General features: G+C 33.9%; 4 protein-coding genes across 5 annotated transcripts; 1 reads left to right on the top strand and 3 right to left on the bottom strand.

Moving 5' to 3' along the window:
- Positions 1-1185: 1185 nt before the first annotated feature.
- LOC107892211 (peptidyl serine alpha-galactosyltransferase) lies at positions 1186-5960 on the top strand. The gene is made up of 8 exons (XM_041101785.1): positions 1186-1878; positions 2368-2538; positions 2769-3012; positions 3129-3329; positions 3599-4071; positions 4223-4387; positions 4508-4751; positions 4943-5960. The coding sequence occupies exons 1-8, from the start codon at positions 1580-1582 to the stop codon at positions 5615-5617; spliced, it is 2472 nt and encodes an 823-aa protein (XP_040957719.1). The 5' UTR covers positions 1186-1579; the 3' UTR covers positions 5618-5960.
- Positions 5953-9294, bottom strand: LOC107892212 (protein FAR1-RELATED SEQUENCE 7). 2 transcript variants are annotated; one of them, XM_016817227.2, is made up of 2 exons: positions 9020-9294; positions 5953-8464 (listed from the first exon to the last, which is right to left on the bottom strand). In XM_016817227.2, the coding sequence occupies exon 2, from the start codon at positions 8380-8382 to the stop codon at positions 6013-6015; it is 2370 nt and encodes a 789-aa protein (XP_016672716.2). In that variant the 5' UTR covers positions 8383-8464; positions 9020-9294; the 3' UTR covers positions 5953-6012. The 2 variants fall into 2 exon arrangements, with proteins under 2 accessions (XP_016672716.2, XP_016672715.2); XM_016817226.2 differs by having other exon boundaries at positions 5953-8482; positions 9020-9288.
- A 1270-nt stretch (positions 9295-10564) lies between these two features.
- LOC107892213 (uncharacterized) lies at positions 10565-11319 on the bottom strand. The gene has a single exon (XM_016817228.2). The coding sequence runs from the start codon at positions 11024-11026 to the stop codon at positions 10718-10720; it is 309 nt and encodes a 102-aa protein (XP_016672717.1). The 5' UTR covers positions 11027-11319; the 3' UTR covers positions 10565-10717.
- Positions 11320-13006: 1687 nt separating this feature from the next.
- On the bottom strand, positions 13007-15905 carry LOC107892214 (zinc finger CCCH domain-containing protein 67). The gene is made up of 8 exons (XM_016817229.2): positions 15436-15905; positions 15273-15329; positions 14967-15083; positions 14795-14857; positions 14579-14713; positions 14167-14469; positions 13523-13765; positions 13007-13361 (listed from the first exon to the last, which is right to left on the bottom strand). The coding sequence occupies exons 1-8, from the start codon at positions 15796-15798 to the stop codon at positions 13272-13274; spliced, it is 1371 nt and encodes a 456-aa protein (XP_016672718.2). The 5' UTR covers positions 15799-15905; the 3' UTR covers positions 13007-13271.
- Between the last annotated feature and the right edge of the window lie 208 nt (positions 15906-16113).

Here is a 16113-nt window from a genome sequence, read left to right as displayed (position 1 = left end):
TATACACAATTTATATTTATACTTACTATTTATTAAGCCCCTAATCGAGTTGGTATGTATTTTAGTTTTTTTCATTCCCACAGAAACCAATCAAAATATGCATATAGTGAGATTTGAAACTACACAAATTAGAGTTATAAAACTTTAAATTTACCATTCAACCGAACCTTCATATTAATATATTTAATATAATTTTGTTTTAATATAGACAATTTATTATCTACATCATTTGTATAATTAGTTTCAAACCATACATTTAAACAAGAATATATGTTTTAAATTTATGGTTTCCACACATATACACATGTGATAGAATTTCTAATATTTATTAAGCTCCTGACTAAGTTGGTGTCACCTTCAACTGGGTTATTAACTCAGTTAGGAAATTACAATAAATGTCATTTCGTAATTAAAAAATGTTATATTATTTTAGGGTATTTTAGTCTTTTCATTTTAACAAAAACTAATTAAAACATGCATATAGTAATATTTAAACCCACATCAATTGTATTATTAAAACCTTAAATTTAACATTCAACCAAAGCTTCATTTTGATGCATTTTATACAATTTTGTTTTAATATACACAATTTATTATATCCATCAATTGTTTATATTAATAATGTTGTTTATTGAGTTGGTATCACAAATCAACTAAATACTAACTCATAGTTGATAACAAAACCATGATAAATAGTTGTAGTGCATTTAGTATTATATATCTGATGTATTTATGTGTTTAAATTTTGTTTTACTCATAATTTAATCTAATTTTTTTATTTTAATATCATACATATATCATGTATTATTATAATTAATTAGTTTCAAACTATATGTTTCGTTGTTTATTTGTATGTTACTTTTAAACAGATATATCTATTTTAAATTTGTGATTTTTACGCCACGTGATAGAAAATGAAATCTATTGTAAAAATGTGTTTGAATGAAAATATGTAGAACCTTTTAAAAATAATAATAATAACTTATTTTCAATGTTTTGTAAAATTAAAGTTGAAAATAAGAGTTTTTAATTTATGAATTAACTTTGGTTTAAAGTTATATAAAGAAAATTCCTTTTTTCCAACTGCTTTTAAATATGTATATTTTTTAAAAAATTTTAAAATAAAAAATATGTTCAGAAATCAAAACTACTCTTTTGGTAGTTGACTTTTCTTTTTCCTTACGAGTAGTTTAGTTTGTGTGTGGCATTGATTTTTGTCGAGAACGACAACCACTTGGTGTCGTTTAAGGTTGATTTTAACTGTCTCATGAACTCAGGCGGCTCCTTCTACCTCTGTTTGACGTACACAGTTGCTCAATTCAGATTTTTATCCTTTTTTCTTTTTATCAATTCAATAGTTAAAAAGAATCGTTCCATTTTTTTAATTAAATTAATACAAATCTCAAAAACTATTTTTTTATAGCATTTCTTTGCCACCATCTCCCCTGTTTATATCTGTTACCTGTAAAAATTTAGAATTTTTCAACGTCTTGACTTCTTACAATCTCTTCACCCTCATGAAATCCAGATCTTTTAGAAACTACCCATTTCAAATCAGGCCTTGAAAATTCAACTTCCAATGGCCAATTTCTTAGCTTTTCTGATGCTAGTTAGCTTTTGGGTTAGTTTCATTTCGGGTCAAAACCCGGGTCTTGAAGCTCCCTATAGGATCCACACTTTGTTCTCGGTGGAATGCCAGAACTACTTCGATTGGCAAACCGTCGGATTCATGCACAGCTTCAAGAAGGCCCAGCAACCCGGACCAGTGACCCGGTTACTGAGCTGTACGGAGGAAGAGAAGAAGAATTATAAAGGGATGGATTTGGCTCCAACTCTAGAAGTTCCCTCTATGAGTAGACATCCTAAAACTGGTGATTGGTAAAGTTTCTCCCTCTCTTTTAGCTCTTTTTTGGGTTTGAAGTTCTTTAATGGTTCCTTTGGTTCTTCATTTTCTAATTTCAATTTCCTTGATCTAAAACTATCATGATTCAAATAAGTATGCTGTTCTGATTAAAGTATTGCTCTTGGAATTGATCAAGTCTGTGAATTGTTGTTGTTGTCAACCTAAATAAAGTAGAAGGATTAAAATTCAAAATACCAAATTTCTTTACCTTATGAAAGAATGTTCATTCAACTTCTTTTTCATATGTTTAATGGTTCAAGAATGATGAACATCTTGCATTGTTTCATGCTTACTTCCCATTCCTTCAGGCATGGAGTCCACTGTTGTGTCCTTTCTGATTAAACTCTCTCATTGTAGCTTTCATCGTGTTATCGTTTTTTAACACTTTTATCGGAGTTCTGATACAACAGAGATCATAGGAGTCTGGAAGAACTTCATGGATGACACTTATTTTGATTATGTAGGTATCCTGCAATTAACAAACCTGCTGGAATTGTCCACTGGCTAAAACATAGTAAAGATGCGCAGAGCACCGACTGGGTAGTGATTTTGGATGCGGACATGATCCTCCGAGGTCCGATTATACCTTGGGAACTTGGGGCAGAGAAAGGCCACCCTGTTGCTGCATATTATGGGTATGGAACTTTCATTATTTTTTTGATGCCAAAACTTAGGATTATTTTTACATGTAGTTGTGATAATGCTTCAACATTCTGTCATCGGATACTTTTTCTGGTTTCACAATTATCATATGCCCTAAGGCTGATATTGAGAAAGAAATTTGTACTTCTCTGCATTGTGCATATTGTCTACGATCATTTTCGAATTTTTCACTTAGATATTCATAATTTTTTTGGTACTCCAGGTACTTGATAGGATGTGATAATATTTTGGCTAAAATGCATACAAAGCACCCAGAACTTTGTGACAAGGTTGGTGGGCTCTTAGCCATGCACATAGATGATCTTCGAGTTCTAGCACCTTTGTGGCTTTCAAAGACGGAAGAAGTACGAGAAGACAGAGCTCACTGGGGGACTAATATAACCGGTGACATCTATGGGACAGGCTGGATTAGCGAGATGTATGGTTATTCGTTTGGGGCAGCAGAAGTATGTTATTTTGTTTACTGCCACAAAGAGTATAAAAGAAAACTTTACTTCAGCCTTTCTGTGTGCGATATTTTTATGTCCATCTTTTAATTCTGGTTATGTTCTTTTCTTTTCAGGCTGGACTTAGGCACAAGATTAATGACAACTTGATGATCTACCCGGGCTATACTCCACAACCGGGTGTTGAGCCTATTCTTCTACATTATGGCTTGCCATTTAGTGTGGGAAACTGGTCTTTCAGTAAATTAGAACACCATGAAGATGGAATTGTTTATGAGTGTGGGCGACTCTTTCCCGAGCCTCCTTATCCTAGAGAAGTAAGTTAAGATCTAAACCTTGCACTAAGAAATGCCTTTGTAAAATGCTCATTTATTTGCATGTGATGTATTTTTCTCTTACCAAAAAGGAAAAAGAAAAAAGCCTGTGACATGAGATTGGTTCCATTCATGAACTAAACATCATGCTTATTACCTTTTTTTCCAGAACATTATGATTATTACTAATGCTGCTTGCATATATCATCTGTTTTATTCATAATTACGAATTACATGTAAGACTTGACTTAGTATATCCTTTCCTTACGCAGATTAAATTGATGGAACCTGATCCGAATAAAAGGCGTGCCTTGTTCTTGAATATTGAGTGTATTAATACCATGAATGAGGGTCTTCTGTTACAACATGCCAGAAATGGATGCCCGAAGCCAAAGTGGTCAAAATATCTAAGCTTTTTGAAAAGCAAAACTTTTGCGAAACTAACTCAACCGAAGCTTCTTACTCCTCCTAGGATGCAAACTGAGGTGGCCAAGGAGGTGAAGGAAATCGATGAACCTATAAAACCGTACCCGAAAATCCATACATTATTTTCGACCGAATGTACTACTTATTTTGATTGGCAAACTGTAGGGCTCATGCACAGTTTCCACCTCAGCGGCCAGCCCGGAAATATAACACGTCTTCTCAGCTGTACAGATGAGGACTTAAAGCAATACAAAGGCCATGACCTGGCACCCACTCATTATGTCCCTTCAATGAGCCGCCATCCGCTAACAGGCGACTGGTAATTCTCAAGTTATTGTTATTTACTTTTGCTCCAGATAAAAGAACTCTTAGGCAACATAAAGCAAGAGATTAACAAAACGTTTATATGCCCAAGCTTTGTGAACTAGAAGGCAGACCGCAAACTCTTATCGTCGCTTGATTCATTTCAGGTATCCGGCAATTAATAAACCAGCTGCTGTTGTTCATTGGCTCAACCATGTAAACGTTGATGCCGAGTACATAGTTATCCTTGATGCCGACATGATCTTAAGAGGCCCAATTACACCATGGGAGTTTAAAGCAGCACGTGGCCGACCAGTTTCAACCCCGTATGAGTAAGTCAAGGAGAACAAGGATTAATGTCATTCAAATTCTTTTTACATAACTCAAGCTGCAGCTTATCTCCCTCACTCTTCTCTTATTTAATGACCTGATTTTATTGCCGTTCTTGATAGATACCTTATTGGTTGTGACAATGAGCTTGCTAAACTTCATACTCGCCATCCTGAGGCTTGTGACAAAGTTGGTGGTGTCATTATCATGCATATTGATGATCTCCGGGAATTTGCACTGCTATGGTTGCTTAAAACTGAGGAGGTCCGAGCTGACAAAGCTCATTATGCAACAAACATCACTGGAGATATATATGAATCTGGTTGGATCAGTGAAATGTACGGTTACTCGTTTGGTGCAGCGGAGGTAATGTTTTCCATCTACTTTTTAGAAACTAGATTGTAACTCTTTAATGTCCTACAAATTCCTGGTTGTGAGATTATGTGGTAATGGCAGTAGCATTTTTTGAGGGATTGATTTGCTGTTTGGGTTTATTATTAATGGTATTCTCACTAAATGAAGTTCATTTTTTTGTATGTTCCTCTTATATCATGCAGTTGAAATTACGGCATCTCATAAGCAATGAGATATTAATATATCCCGGATATGTTCCCGAACCTGATGTCAAGTACAGAGTTTTCCACTACGGCTTGGAATTTAAAGTTGGGAACTGGAGCTTTGATAAAGCAAAGTGGAGAGAGGCTGACATGGTCAACAAATGCTGGGCTACATTTCCGGACCCTCCAGATCCTTCAACCCTTGAACAAACCGATGAGAACGAACTTCAACGAGACCTGCTTAGCATAGAATGTGCAAGAACACTAAATGAAGCACTGCGTTTGCATCACAAGAGGAGAAACTGCCCCGACCCTACTGCCTTATCAAATCCAGCATTGGATACAACTAAGGATATTGCAAATTCAAGGAAAGTCGGTAGGTTTTCCAAGACTGACGATATAGAAAGCAATCCCGTGCCCAGAAATCATTCTCAGGAATCATCTAAACCTAAAGTTAGAGATGGGCTATTCAGTACTTTAAGGTTCTGGATCATTCTTCTATGGGTGTTTTCTGGATTGGGTTTTATTTTAGTCATGTTAGCGATGTGTTCAGGTTATACAAGCAAGGGGTCATCAAAAGGGAAAAGTAACAAAAGCAGGAGAAGATCTTATACGGGGTTTTTAAAAACCAGTGCTCGTGATCGGCAAGGTCACAAGTCAGACGCATCATTGTAGCATCGCAAGTTGCTTCTAAAGACAAAAAATACATATTCTGATAAAAAGTGGAGCAAGCCTGAGCATGATAAAGAGTTCCAAGACAAATATGGTGAAGTGAATGCCATTGACGTAGTTGGAGATTAGAAAAATACTAGGTTTCTCTCGTTTTCTAACTGGCAGATGGGATCATGACATTGTAGTTCTTTGTAGTTCTTTTCGTTGCATATACTTCGGTTTTGATGCTCCAACCAAGAAAGACATGTTTTGACATGCTATTTTATTCAAATTTTTGGTTTCTCGAAATGTGAAACGTAACTCTTTTATCTTATGAAATGAGATCACAAACTTTTGCATATCAAAATACAGCTCTTTCATTACATTACTAATTGCTTGTCAGATACAGCAACCAAGCTCTAAACTCTAGCCTCTCTTGTCCACCTCTTTAAGATGTATTGGCTTGGGAGCAACCTAATATTACTATAATCTAGCACTTTTAATGCATGACTGCATAACATTCCTATAAACTCGAATTTCATACAACTACAACAAACGGTGTTATTAGACAAGTTATAACTTACTGTGTACTCTCTAGGTTGGCCGTATATGCTGACTTTATACTCGAGCAGCGAACCATTCTCAATGCATTGATTAACAACAATATTCAGACATGTTTCATATTCTTGCTGAAATAATTCGAATATCCTTGGTGTGTAGGCATCTCTTGCATGCTTCAAGAGAATCACATCCCCCATTAGTTTCGGCATGTTTTGGGACATATCATAATTAGCTTCCAACTCTTTGTAGTGCCAATCATTCACCATTTTCCCAAGTTGCTTAAGGAATGAAAGCACATCAGAATCAGACTTTAAGTATTTCTTTAGATTAAGTATAAAACTTCCACGCAGTTGCACGGATTTTATGTCGGCGCAAAAGATGTGCCGTTTGTATGCAATGGCCCATTGCTCCCTGGTTTCGAAAATCTTGTTCAACCATTCATTACCCCAAAGACCATGTAGATCCATCATATGGTTCCATGAAGCAATGAAGCCTTCTTCTTCCTCGAGATCGAAAAAGCAACTGAGTAAGTCATTCACGAAAGGCGGAGAACCTATAAACATATGACTCAGTTGCTTGAGTGCCCTTTGGTACACATGCCAAACGCATACTCGTTGGTTTATGTCCGGTAATATGGAACTAATTGCTTCAGACACTATTTCATCTTGATCAGTGAGGATTGTCTTTGGCTTCTTACCAGACATTGCCTCCAAAAACTTTTGGAACAGCCACTTGAAAGAATCAACAGTTTCATCATATAAAAGTGCAGCACCAAAGATCACCATTTGCTTATGATGGTTCACCCCAACAAACGGTGAAAATAGATGACAATCTTCGCTTATCCTGTAGGTTGTATCGAAGCAAAGTACATCACCAAAGTCACTGTAGTCCATTACCATCTTTGCATCAGTCCAGAAAATATTAGCTATTTGATTGTCAGCATCAAGTTGGATGGCATAGAAAAAGGATGGATTTTTCACTTTCTTACTCTGAAAATATTGTTGTATCTTTTCAGCTTCTCCATCTCTCATTTCTCGAGTACATTTGGAAATCAATTTACTTCTTTGATCTACTGGATCATATTCATGGTCGACACAATCTCCAATTGAGTTACATGATACTTCATATGCTGATTTTAGTTGTATCTTACGACCCTCAATTGCATTGCCTTCAGCAATTTGGGCTGCAACCAACTGCTTTTGTGATCGTAACATTCTAATCCGACATGCTGCAACAAGCTCGTGATTGTGTTTTTCTTCGAAATTAGTGACACGGTAGCTACCATCAGACTGACGAGAAATGACTAGTTGCGCCAGACAACCAATTCTTGTTTCTTTTCGAGGTCTCTTTATATTCAAATCCCTTTTATCTTTCTGGCGAAACCCTTCTCTGAAGCAAGTAAACCGCCTTGACACCACAGCACCATCTATCTTACTCCTATTCACATAATCTTTTCGAACACTGAAACCAACTTTTCCTGCATATGAATTGTAAAATTCATATGCATGATCTTCTGATTCGAACCCCATGCCAAGCTTAGGTACCCCATCCACACCTGAACTACTCGCTAAGTCAGCTTCAACTGCTTCAGCAAAGGCTAACCTCTTCTGTGATGGTAACAGATGAGCTGTTGACGGGTTCACAAACTCATGGTTGTGTTTGTTTTCAAAATTAGTGACACAAAACTTTCCATAAGGTTGCCATGCAATAGTCATATGAGCCAAGCAACCAGTTCTTGTCTCTTTGCGGGGCTTCCTCGTATTCATGGTATGCTTGCTAGGCCTATAACCTTGTCTGTAACAGGTGAATCTTCGGGATACAACAGTACCAGTTACTCGACTTTTGTTCACGAAATCTTTTCTAATACTAAACCCTTCCATTACAGCATATCTACTATAACACTTGTATGCATGTTCTTCTGATTCAAACTCCATTCCAACTGCTGGAACCATAAATAAACCTTTGCCATCTTTTACCGGAACTCCGGGACCTAACTCGTCAACAGATAAAGTATTCAGACTCTGAGACTCTTGTTCACTATCAACATTCATCTCATACTTGTTGACTAAGGGAATTTCAGGGGGTGCCTGGCATTCGTCCCCATTAATTTCCACCGCACTCTTCTCGACCAAAGAAGCACTTCCACTCCAACTATCACTCTCGCTTTCAGTAGCTTCTTGACTCCTTTCAGGAGAGGAGGTTTCAGAGCTTTTACATTCTTCACCCATGTCAACATCGGCTCGATTTGATTCGTGAAGCTCGTTTTGAAATTCTGAATTCTTTCCATGTGTTAGTAGGCCATGGCCACTCCTATCCATTGACATTCAGCTAATGAGGGGAATAAAAAAGAGTGGAAATAAGAACATGTAGCAGCAAATGGATACATATAGCATCAAAAAACAAGAAGTTATATTAAAACCAGCTCTTCCATTATCAATTTAACATAAATTTACACACATTCAATATTAATTTCACATATCCCAATTTCTATAAACCGCTCCCCAATAACTTGAAACTTAACAAAATCAATTATCCTACAAAATAAAATATCAAAAGCTATATCCACATGCATGCTTACATGCATATATCATACCAGGAACGTATATAAATATAGATGCATAAATACATGTAAAAGCAAAAGTGATACATATACAATTAACTTTTTTTTTAAGAATGAAATTTAACAAACCAATGAGCAAATTGCGGTCTAAATTACTCAAAGCTCTTAGCAAGAACCCATAAAGTTACATTCAAAATGCATCAATAAAATCGAACTTTAATCATCAATACTTGCTTGGGTATGGATTCTTTTTATTTCAAAAGAATCCCAACTGAATACAGAAGAAGAGAACAAAAGGAAATTACAGTGAGAAGAGAAGGTGCAAAACAGAGTGATACGCAATCAAGAGATCAACGGCTGAGATTCGCTGATGATTAGAAGAAATGGCGGGAGAGATTATGAAGTTAAAAAAGAGAGCTTTGCGCAGATTGAGTGAGGAATTGGAAGAACTGTAGAGATTAGGGTTTTTTTTTTTTTCCTTCGCTATTTCTTTCGGGCTGTTCGGTTACTGGAATAATAGTAGACAAAAGTAAATACTGCAGGAGAGAAAGAAGATTTAATCGATCCACGCGGCAACACTGTTGAGATGGCTGCCTTTAATTCGCTATTTAAAATGAGTTTAAGAATAATTCGAATTATGGAATCTGTCATTATAAAGAGGTTTTATTTAAATATCATTTTTATTAGAATAAAATTGTAAAACATACTATAACACATATAATTATAAAACAAAATGTTAGAGTAATTTATTTTCTCTAGTGATTAATTTTTATTTTAAAAGAAAATGTTTCAGAAATTAAATTTGAATTATTTATATATATTAACAATGTTTGTCTTACCATCCATATTTAAGATTTGTTGTTATCCTTCCTAACAATGGAATTTCGAACAGTTAACCTTGTATTCTTTTCATGAGAGTGTAATATGTTTTACTATTATATCCAATACTTGTGAAAAAACACTGCATCCAACACTTATCGACAATTTTTTTAAAAAATTTTATAAGAATAATTTAAAAACTCAAATATTTTTTTTATTTTTAAGGGAAAATATTTTATACACCGTCAATAGAGTTTTTTAAACTTTACATGGTTAGGGGTTGACAAATATATTATAAGAATATAATAAATTATTAAAAAATTTATTTGTGAAATTTGAAAATTTTATCATTAATGAACGCAGGTATTGGGTTCTAAGTATCTACGTTCAAGACTTATCATGCACAATTATATGTGTAGATCTTCACACGTGGCAATACGTGTGTATGCACATTAGCAAAGTTAACAAATATTAACTTTTTTCATTTATTTTATGATAATTTGACAAAAATATAAATTTAAGGGTTAAAAATATAAAAAATTAAATGAAGGGCTAAAATAATTTTTTTTTAGTTAGAGGACAAAAAAAATCCATTATGCCTAAATCTAATTCCTAAATACAAAATATTTTTATAAAACAAATTATATTATTAATATTAGATTAATAGTGACTTATAAAAGCTAAAATATAAAAAAATTATCATCAACAAAATATAATTCCTTTCACAACAACAAATGTAATATGTAAATTACAATATGAACACAAACGCAAAATGCACAAAATTACACAAGTAACAATAATTTTTAAACAAAAATGTTAATTTTTAATCTATATTCAAGAAATATAAGATTATACAGACAATTAATCTTAATTTTTTCAAATATTTGATATAAATTAATTAAAATATTTATACTGTATTTGTTAATTTTAGGGAAAAAGAAGAGCATATAGGGATGAAGTTGGTATAATAATTTTTGATATATTGTTATGTGAAAAGTTGAAAGTTGATTAGAATCAATATTCCAGAGGGATAAGATTAAATAAGTAATATATTTAGATTGGAAATACAACTCAAATGGATTGAGAAGAAACACTCATTTAGTATTAAATTATGACCCAACCCACAATCCCAATTCAACCAAATATACCCAAACATAATTAATAAAAGAAAGAGAAATTGATCATCAATCTTCCCCAACTAAACACCAACCTTCCTCTTCCAAATCTTGATCCAAAACAAATCTCACATCATCATCATCATCATCCTTATTATGGTCAACAATAATATTTTCTTCAGTCTCTCCTTTATAGTGTTCCATTTCTCCCAAGGGTTCTTGAGAATTCACCTTGAACCCATCATCATCATCATCATCACCATCATCATAGTGATTAGACAAATGGTCCAAAATCCTTGAAGCTGAAAACTCAGAATCTTTCAAACCATGCCTCCCATCAACAACTCTCCAAGTGATCAATCTATAGCTAGTGACCATTCCCTTGACCTCAACTTATGACTGCCCTTACTCTTATCTTTGGACTACAAGTAGGATGCATGTGACACCCTAAGCACCGTGGTCTACCGCATCGTCCCGTAAACTTGGAATGATTAGTCGGCTTCAGCGGCACCTTGGTGAATAATCCGGCGGTTGGGGGCGAATCGAATTGTTGAACAAAACGAGATTCAGGGTTGGGGTTCCATGGAGAGGGGAGGATCCGGTACGGCCTTCCCTCTTCATTTTTGGCTAAAAGGAAAGATAATTGATGGGGGATAAGATAAGAAGAAAGGCTTGGATTTTGACCCTTTTTATATGTTTCTTTTATTATATGGACATGCTTCGGCAGCAAGCAGCTTTTTCCTTCTTCTTTTTCTTCCTACGTGTGGAGCAAGCTTAAAACAACAATGTTAAGTAACAGCTCATTTTAGGGAATAAAACAGGCATGTTGAGAAGTTACACAGTAATTGAATGAAAGTTTAGTTATTAGGTTAGTTATTACACTCTCTTATAATTATAAAAATTTGTAATTTTTTAGACATGTTTAGTTGATATAGTGTAATTATATGTAATTCTTATGTCATGCTTGGTAGTACAAACTATAATTACACAATTATATAATTTATATTTTTTAAAATATATTAATAAATATAAAAATTATTATTATGATAAAACAATTTCTAAACAAGTAATAAAAATTAAAATCAAATCATCATATGTATTACCTTAGCTTGAAAAGTAGTTGGTAGCACAATTACTAATAAAAATAGTAAAAAAAAACATCATATGCAATTTTATCTAATTGTTATAGCGCATGCTTGTTGGATTATTCACTCTTTAATATTTAACATATGCTCTTTATCATTTGTTGGTTTTTGCCCGAGTTTATCATTATCTGAATTTGAATCTACATCATTAATATTATCAAGATCTCCTTCTTCCATTTCCTTTACGAAGTATAGATAATCTCAATTCCACCTATGATTGAAGTCATGAAATATGCAATATGCCAGTACGATCCAACTTTTTATTATGCTATACTAATGTGAAGTTGTTAATATAAGAAAGATTTTTTAGAACAACAAATGTATTCTCAATTACATTTCGAAGCATTGGATGTCTAAAATTAAAGAATTCATGAGTTATTTATAGTGCTTGTGTCTAGCACCCTTCTCTCATATTGTATCATACCCCACGACATGGTGCAAAAAAAATCTTTTCTATTTACATATCAGCATTAGCTTTATAATATTTAGTTTCACAGTCTAAATAATCTATAGCTTTAATTTTAAAATTTTGATTTAGAGAATGACTTAGGTTAAATCATATTTATAATATGTAAATTAGATAAAAATAATAATATAAAATTTATAATATATAACCTTCATAAAAAAAAGTTATGTAAATTAACCAACACTTTCATAATATTTCTTATAAATAATATATATTATTATCATAACTTTAAAAAAAATTATAAATAAGAAACCTATAACATTTGTTATGAATAAATATATTCTTATGTCCATATTTGGCCATAACAATTTATAAACAAATATATTATAGCACTTTTATAAAATGTAAATATATATAATAATTTTTCCCAATAACTTTAAAAAAATTTATGATTTAAATAATATAATTTTTTATTATAATTTTATAAAATACACAAGTTATTTTTATAATATAATTTTTTAATATTTATAATATATTTTTTTCTTATAACCATCCCAAGCACTAATATGTGTTCATACTTATAATATAATTTTTATAACATTTATAAAAATATTTTTTTTAAATTAATTTTGAGTTTAATTTCCTACGTAATTACCCCTAAGAAGTAATCTAATTATACCCAATTTGATGAAACCACCAATTACAATGATTATCTAACCATGCCACTTTTGTGTTCCAATTACTAAGTGACTTTCCAAACACTACCTAAGTACTAATCTAATGATTGAAGTATAATTTAAGAGCCAATTCACTAATAAAGCCCTATTATTTATTACATTCTTTATTCCATTCGACCCAGTCAAACTGCTGTTATATGGATCCCATTACATTACACCTCTATTTCATTTCCACAAAATAACATTCAATTACAAATCTAACCAAACATGCCAAAAGGAGCTGCTGCATAAAATGCCAAATATACCAAAGTCCACTACTTTAATCCTTTCAAGTTGGCATGGAACCATGGAAGCCTAATGGAGACTAAGGAATAGAGTCAACCGTGACAGTTTCATTAGAAGAGATTCTCTGGATGGTGAAAATAACAGATGCTTCCATACTTGCAGATCCCAGATTTTTCATAGTTCCAACATATTCTTCTATCCTGCACAGCAGTATACTATGATAGGTAAACAAATTATCCAAAAGGATGCACCAATGTGATTGATTTTGCTGATTTTTCAAAGCAGTTATCGACCCGGAATAACCCATTTCCGTTGCTCAAAAAAATTCTTTCTATATGAATGGAAAATGATGGGGACTTACAGGTCTTAAAGGCAAGCCTGCACTGCTGAGGATAGGCTCTGGAATCCGAGTCTTGGGATGATGAAACTTGCAGGCGGATTTATACTTGCAAGATCCAGTTTTCATAAAGTAAGGACATTCAGGTTCCCCGGGTCGTTCAGGGAATTCATTAACTTGTATTTGCTCTTGATGAAGTTCGGAGATATCCAGAGTCTTCATTGCTTTGTCTATTGATGGAGCTAAATACGGATTACTTGTTTTTTCCTGCGTATTAATGGTCAAAGTAAGTAACGAAAGACCTTCTATAAGAAAACTAACACAAACAAAGTTTCATGATGGCAGCAGAACTCATTAATAGAATTGACCAACAATGGCCGGCTAATGCCAAGCACGAGTTGCGCACAGTGCAAACTGAAGAAACTTAAAACTTCATAAATCAAGTAAATGGCATAGGCTCCACAGTTCCCAGTTCATGGCACGTAGCCGATTCTAACATTTATACTATTTATAGAAGCCTTAACTATCATATTCCATCCATTTTCAGTATAAAGTTCTTATGAATCATATCATATTTTCCTGGGAAGTTCAAAAACCAAAATTTCTTGAAAGAAAACTAGATAAAACAGTAATGGAACATTGGTTGACTAAAGTGAGAGACAAGCTACCTGATGTCCACTCCATTCAGAATTTGCATGCATCCCGTGAGCATACGCTGAATTCTGATTCAAGCATTTAAGATGCTCATTTGACATCATATTCAAGGACAACGAAGGGGCAGTTAGTTCAGCTGATGGCAAAGCATCAAATCCACCATTATAATTCCCTGGAGAATGGTCTCCAGAACCAGAAGGGTCCGAGCGGAAAGTGCTGGATCCTTCAGCAGCAGTAGGGTCCGGATGGTTAAACCTACAGCTAGATCCATATGCACAAGAACCATTACGCATATAATACGGACACTCTTTCTCCAGCTGAAAGGAACATAGAATTAGCTCACATTGTGCACCGGGAGAAGGTAGATATGTTCGAAAACCAAGTGAGAGAAACAAAATATAGCACCCCAAAACATAAAATCCTTACCATTCGAATTGGCAGGCCTAGAAAGTTAAGTTCAGGTGGAGGTAACTCGGACTTTTCGAGGTATCTGGACTTCTCTTTGGAGTGACTATATCTACAAGCTTTTCCATACTTGCATCCTCCCGGACTTAGGTAATACTGCCGAAATAACAGTAGACAAATCAAGATTCTTAATAACAAGTTAGAAACGATTGCCGTGAGTACTAATAATGCTCAAACCTTGCATTCAATCTGCCCTGTCTGTTCCGCTAAGCCATCCTTTTCGCTCTTTTCATTTATATCCTTCAAGTGACACCCACAAATGGCAAGAAGCCAATGAAGTTCAGGGATAATCAATAAGGTAGCAAGCTACAACCTAAAACAGTAGTGAAAATGTTCATAAAGGATGTACCACTTGAAATGGAAGTGCTAAGGAATTGACTTCTAAGGGAGCTAATACATAATCTTCATTAGAGTGCCTATATCTGCAAGCATTTCCATACTTGCACCCTCCAGTGGCTCGGTAATACTACACACATCAAAACACAGAGTAAACATAACAACACAGAGGAACTCAAATACTTCCTTCGTGTCATGTGTACAATAATAATGCTTGGTTGAATAATACATGGCTGATGTCACCATCAAATACACTATTATCCTTACATGCGTTATGGTTAATAAAGAATTGCAACATAAAATTTCAAGGTACCCCAACCTTGCATTCAATTTGCTTTTTCTGATCAGTCGCCAATCCCAGATGATTCTCCTTATCCTTCAACAACCATAAAAAAACACACACAAAAAAATGAAAGTTTTTTAAAAAAATCAGTCTTTTACATTAAAAAATGGTAAAAAAGAAAAAAAGAAAAAACTTAAACCTTAATAGTTCTAGAAACTGGATGGTTAAACTTGCAACAAGAACCAAACTTGCAATTGCCAGATTTAAGATAAAAGCTACAATTTTCAGCATAAGGCCTTAAAGGGTACTGATAATTCTTCCCATTTTGCCACTCCACTTGAAGATTTTCATTGCTATTGTTGTTGTTGTCTCCATAGCCATTCCAGTCATTCTCTTCCAAGGTCACACTTTTAAGGTCCCTAACAATACTTTCTTCTTGTTTTTCCCTTCCAGGGTTAAGATTAGACAAAAGGGTGTTAGAATTAAACCCTGAGAGAGACTCTGGTTGAGTTTCGTTTGGGGGTTCCCGCAGTACTGGTGAGTGTTCTTCATAACTTCCCATCTTTTTCTTTGATTTTTTTTCCCTCAAAGCTCAGCACGCAGCCACGTTATCAACCCTAGCTCACGTGCAGAACATATAACCCGTGCTTTACGGGAATATATTTATTTGTCACTAATAAAAAGTAAACTGCATATCAAAGTTAACTTATATTTTGTTATATAAATTAAAATATATTTATTATGCTTATTTTATTGATTTGCGGGATTTTTTATTTTATAAATAAAATTATTGGTATTATTATATTATTAACAAAGATGTTATTTTTTTAAAAAAATGCAAATTTTAAAACTTGCACACTCCTTTTAAAAGTAGTAT

Source organism: Gossypium hirsutum, chromosome D09 (assembly GCF_007990345.1).
Source record: "Gossypium hirsutum isolate 1008001.06 chromosome D09, Gossypium_hirsutum_v2.1, whole genome shotgun sequence".
Classification (NCBI taxonomy): domain Eukaryota; kingdom Viridiplantae; phylum Streptophyta; class Magnoliopsida; order Malvales; family Malvaceae; genus Gossypium; species Gossypium hirsutum.
The sequence above is the reverse complement of the archived record's forward strand: the minus strand, read 5'-3'. Positions and strand labels throughout refer to the sequence as shown.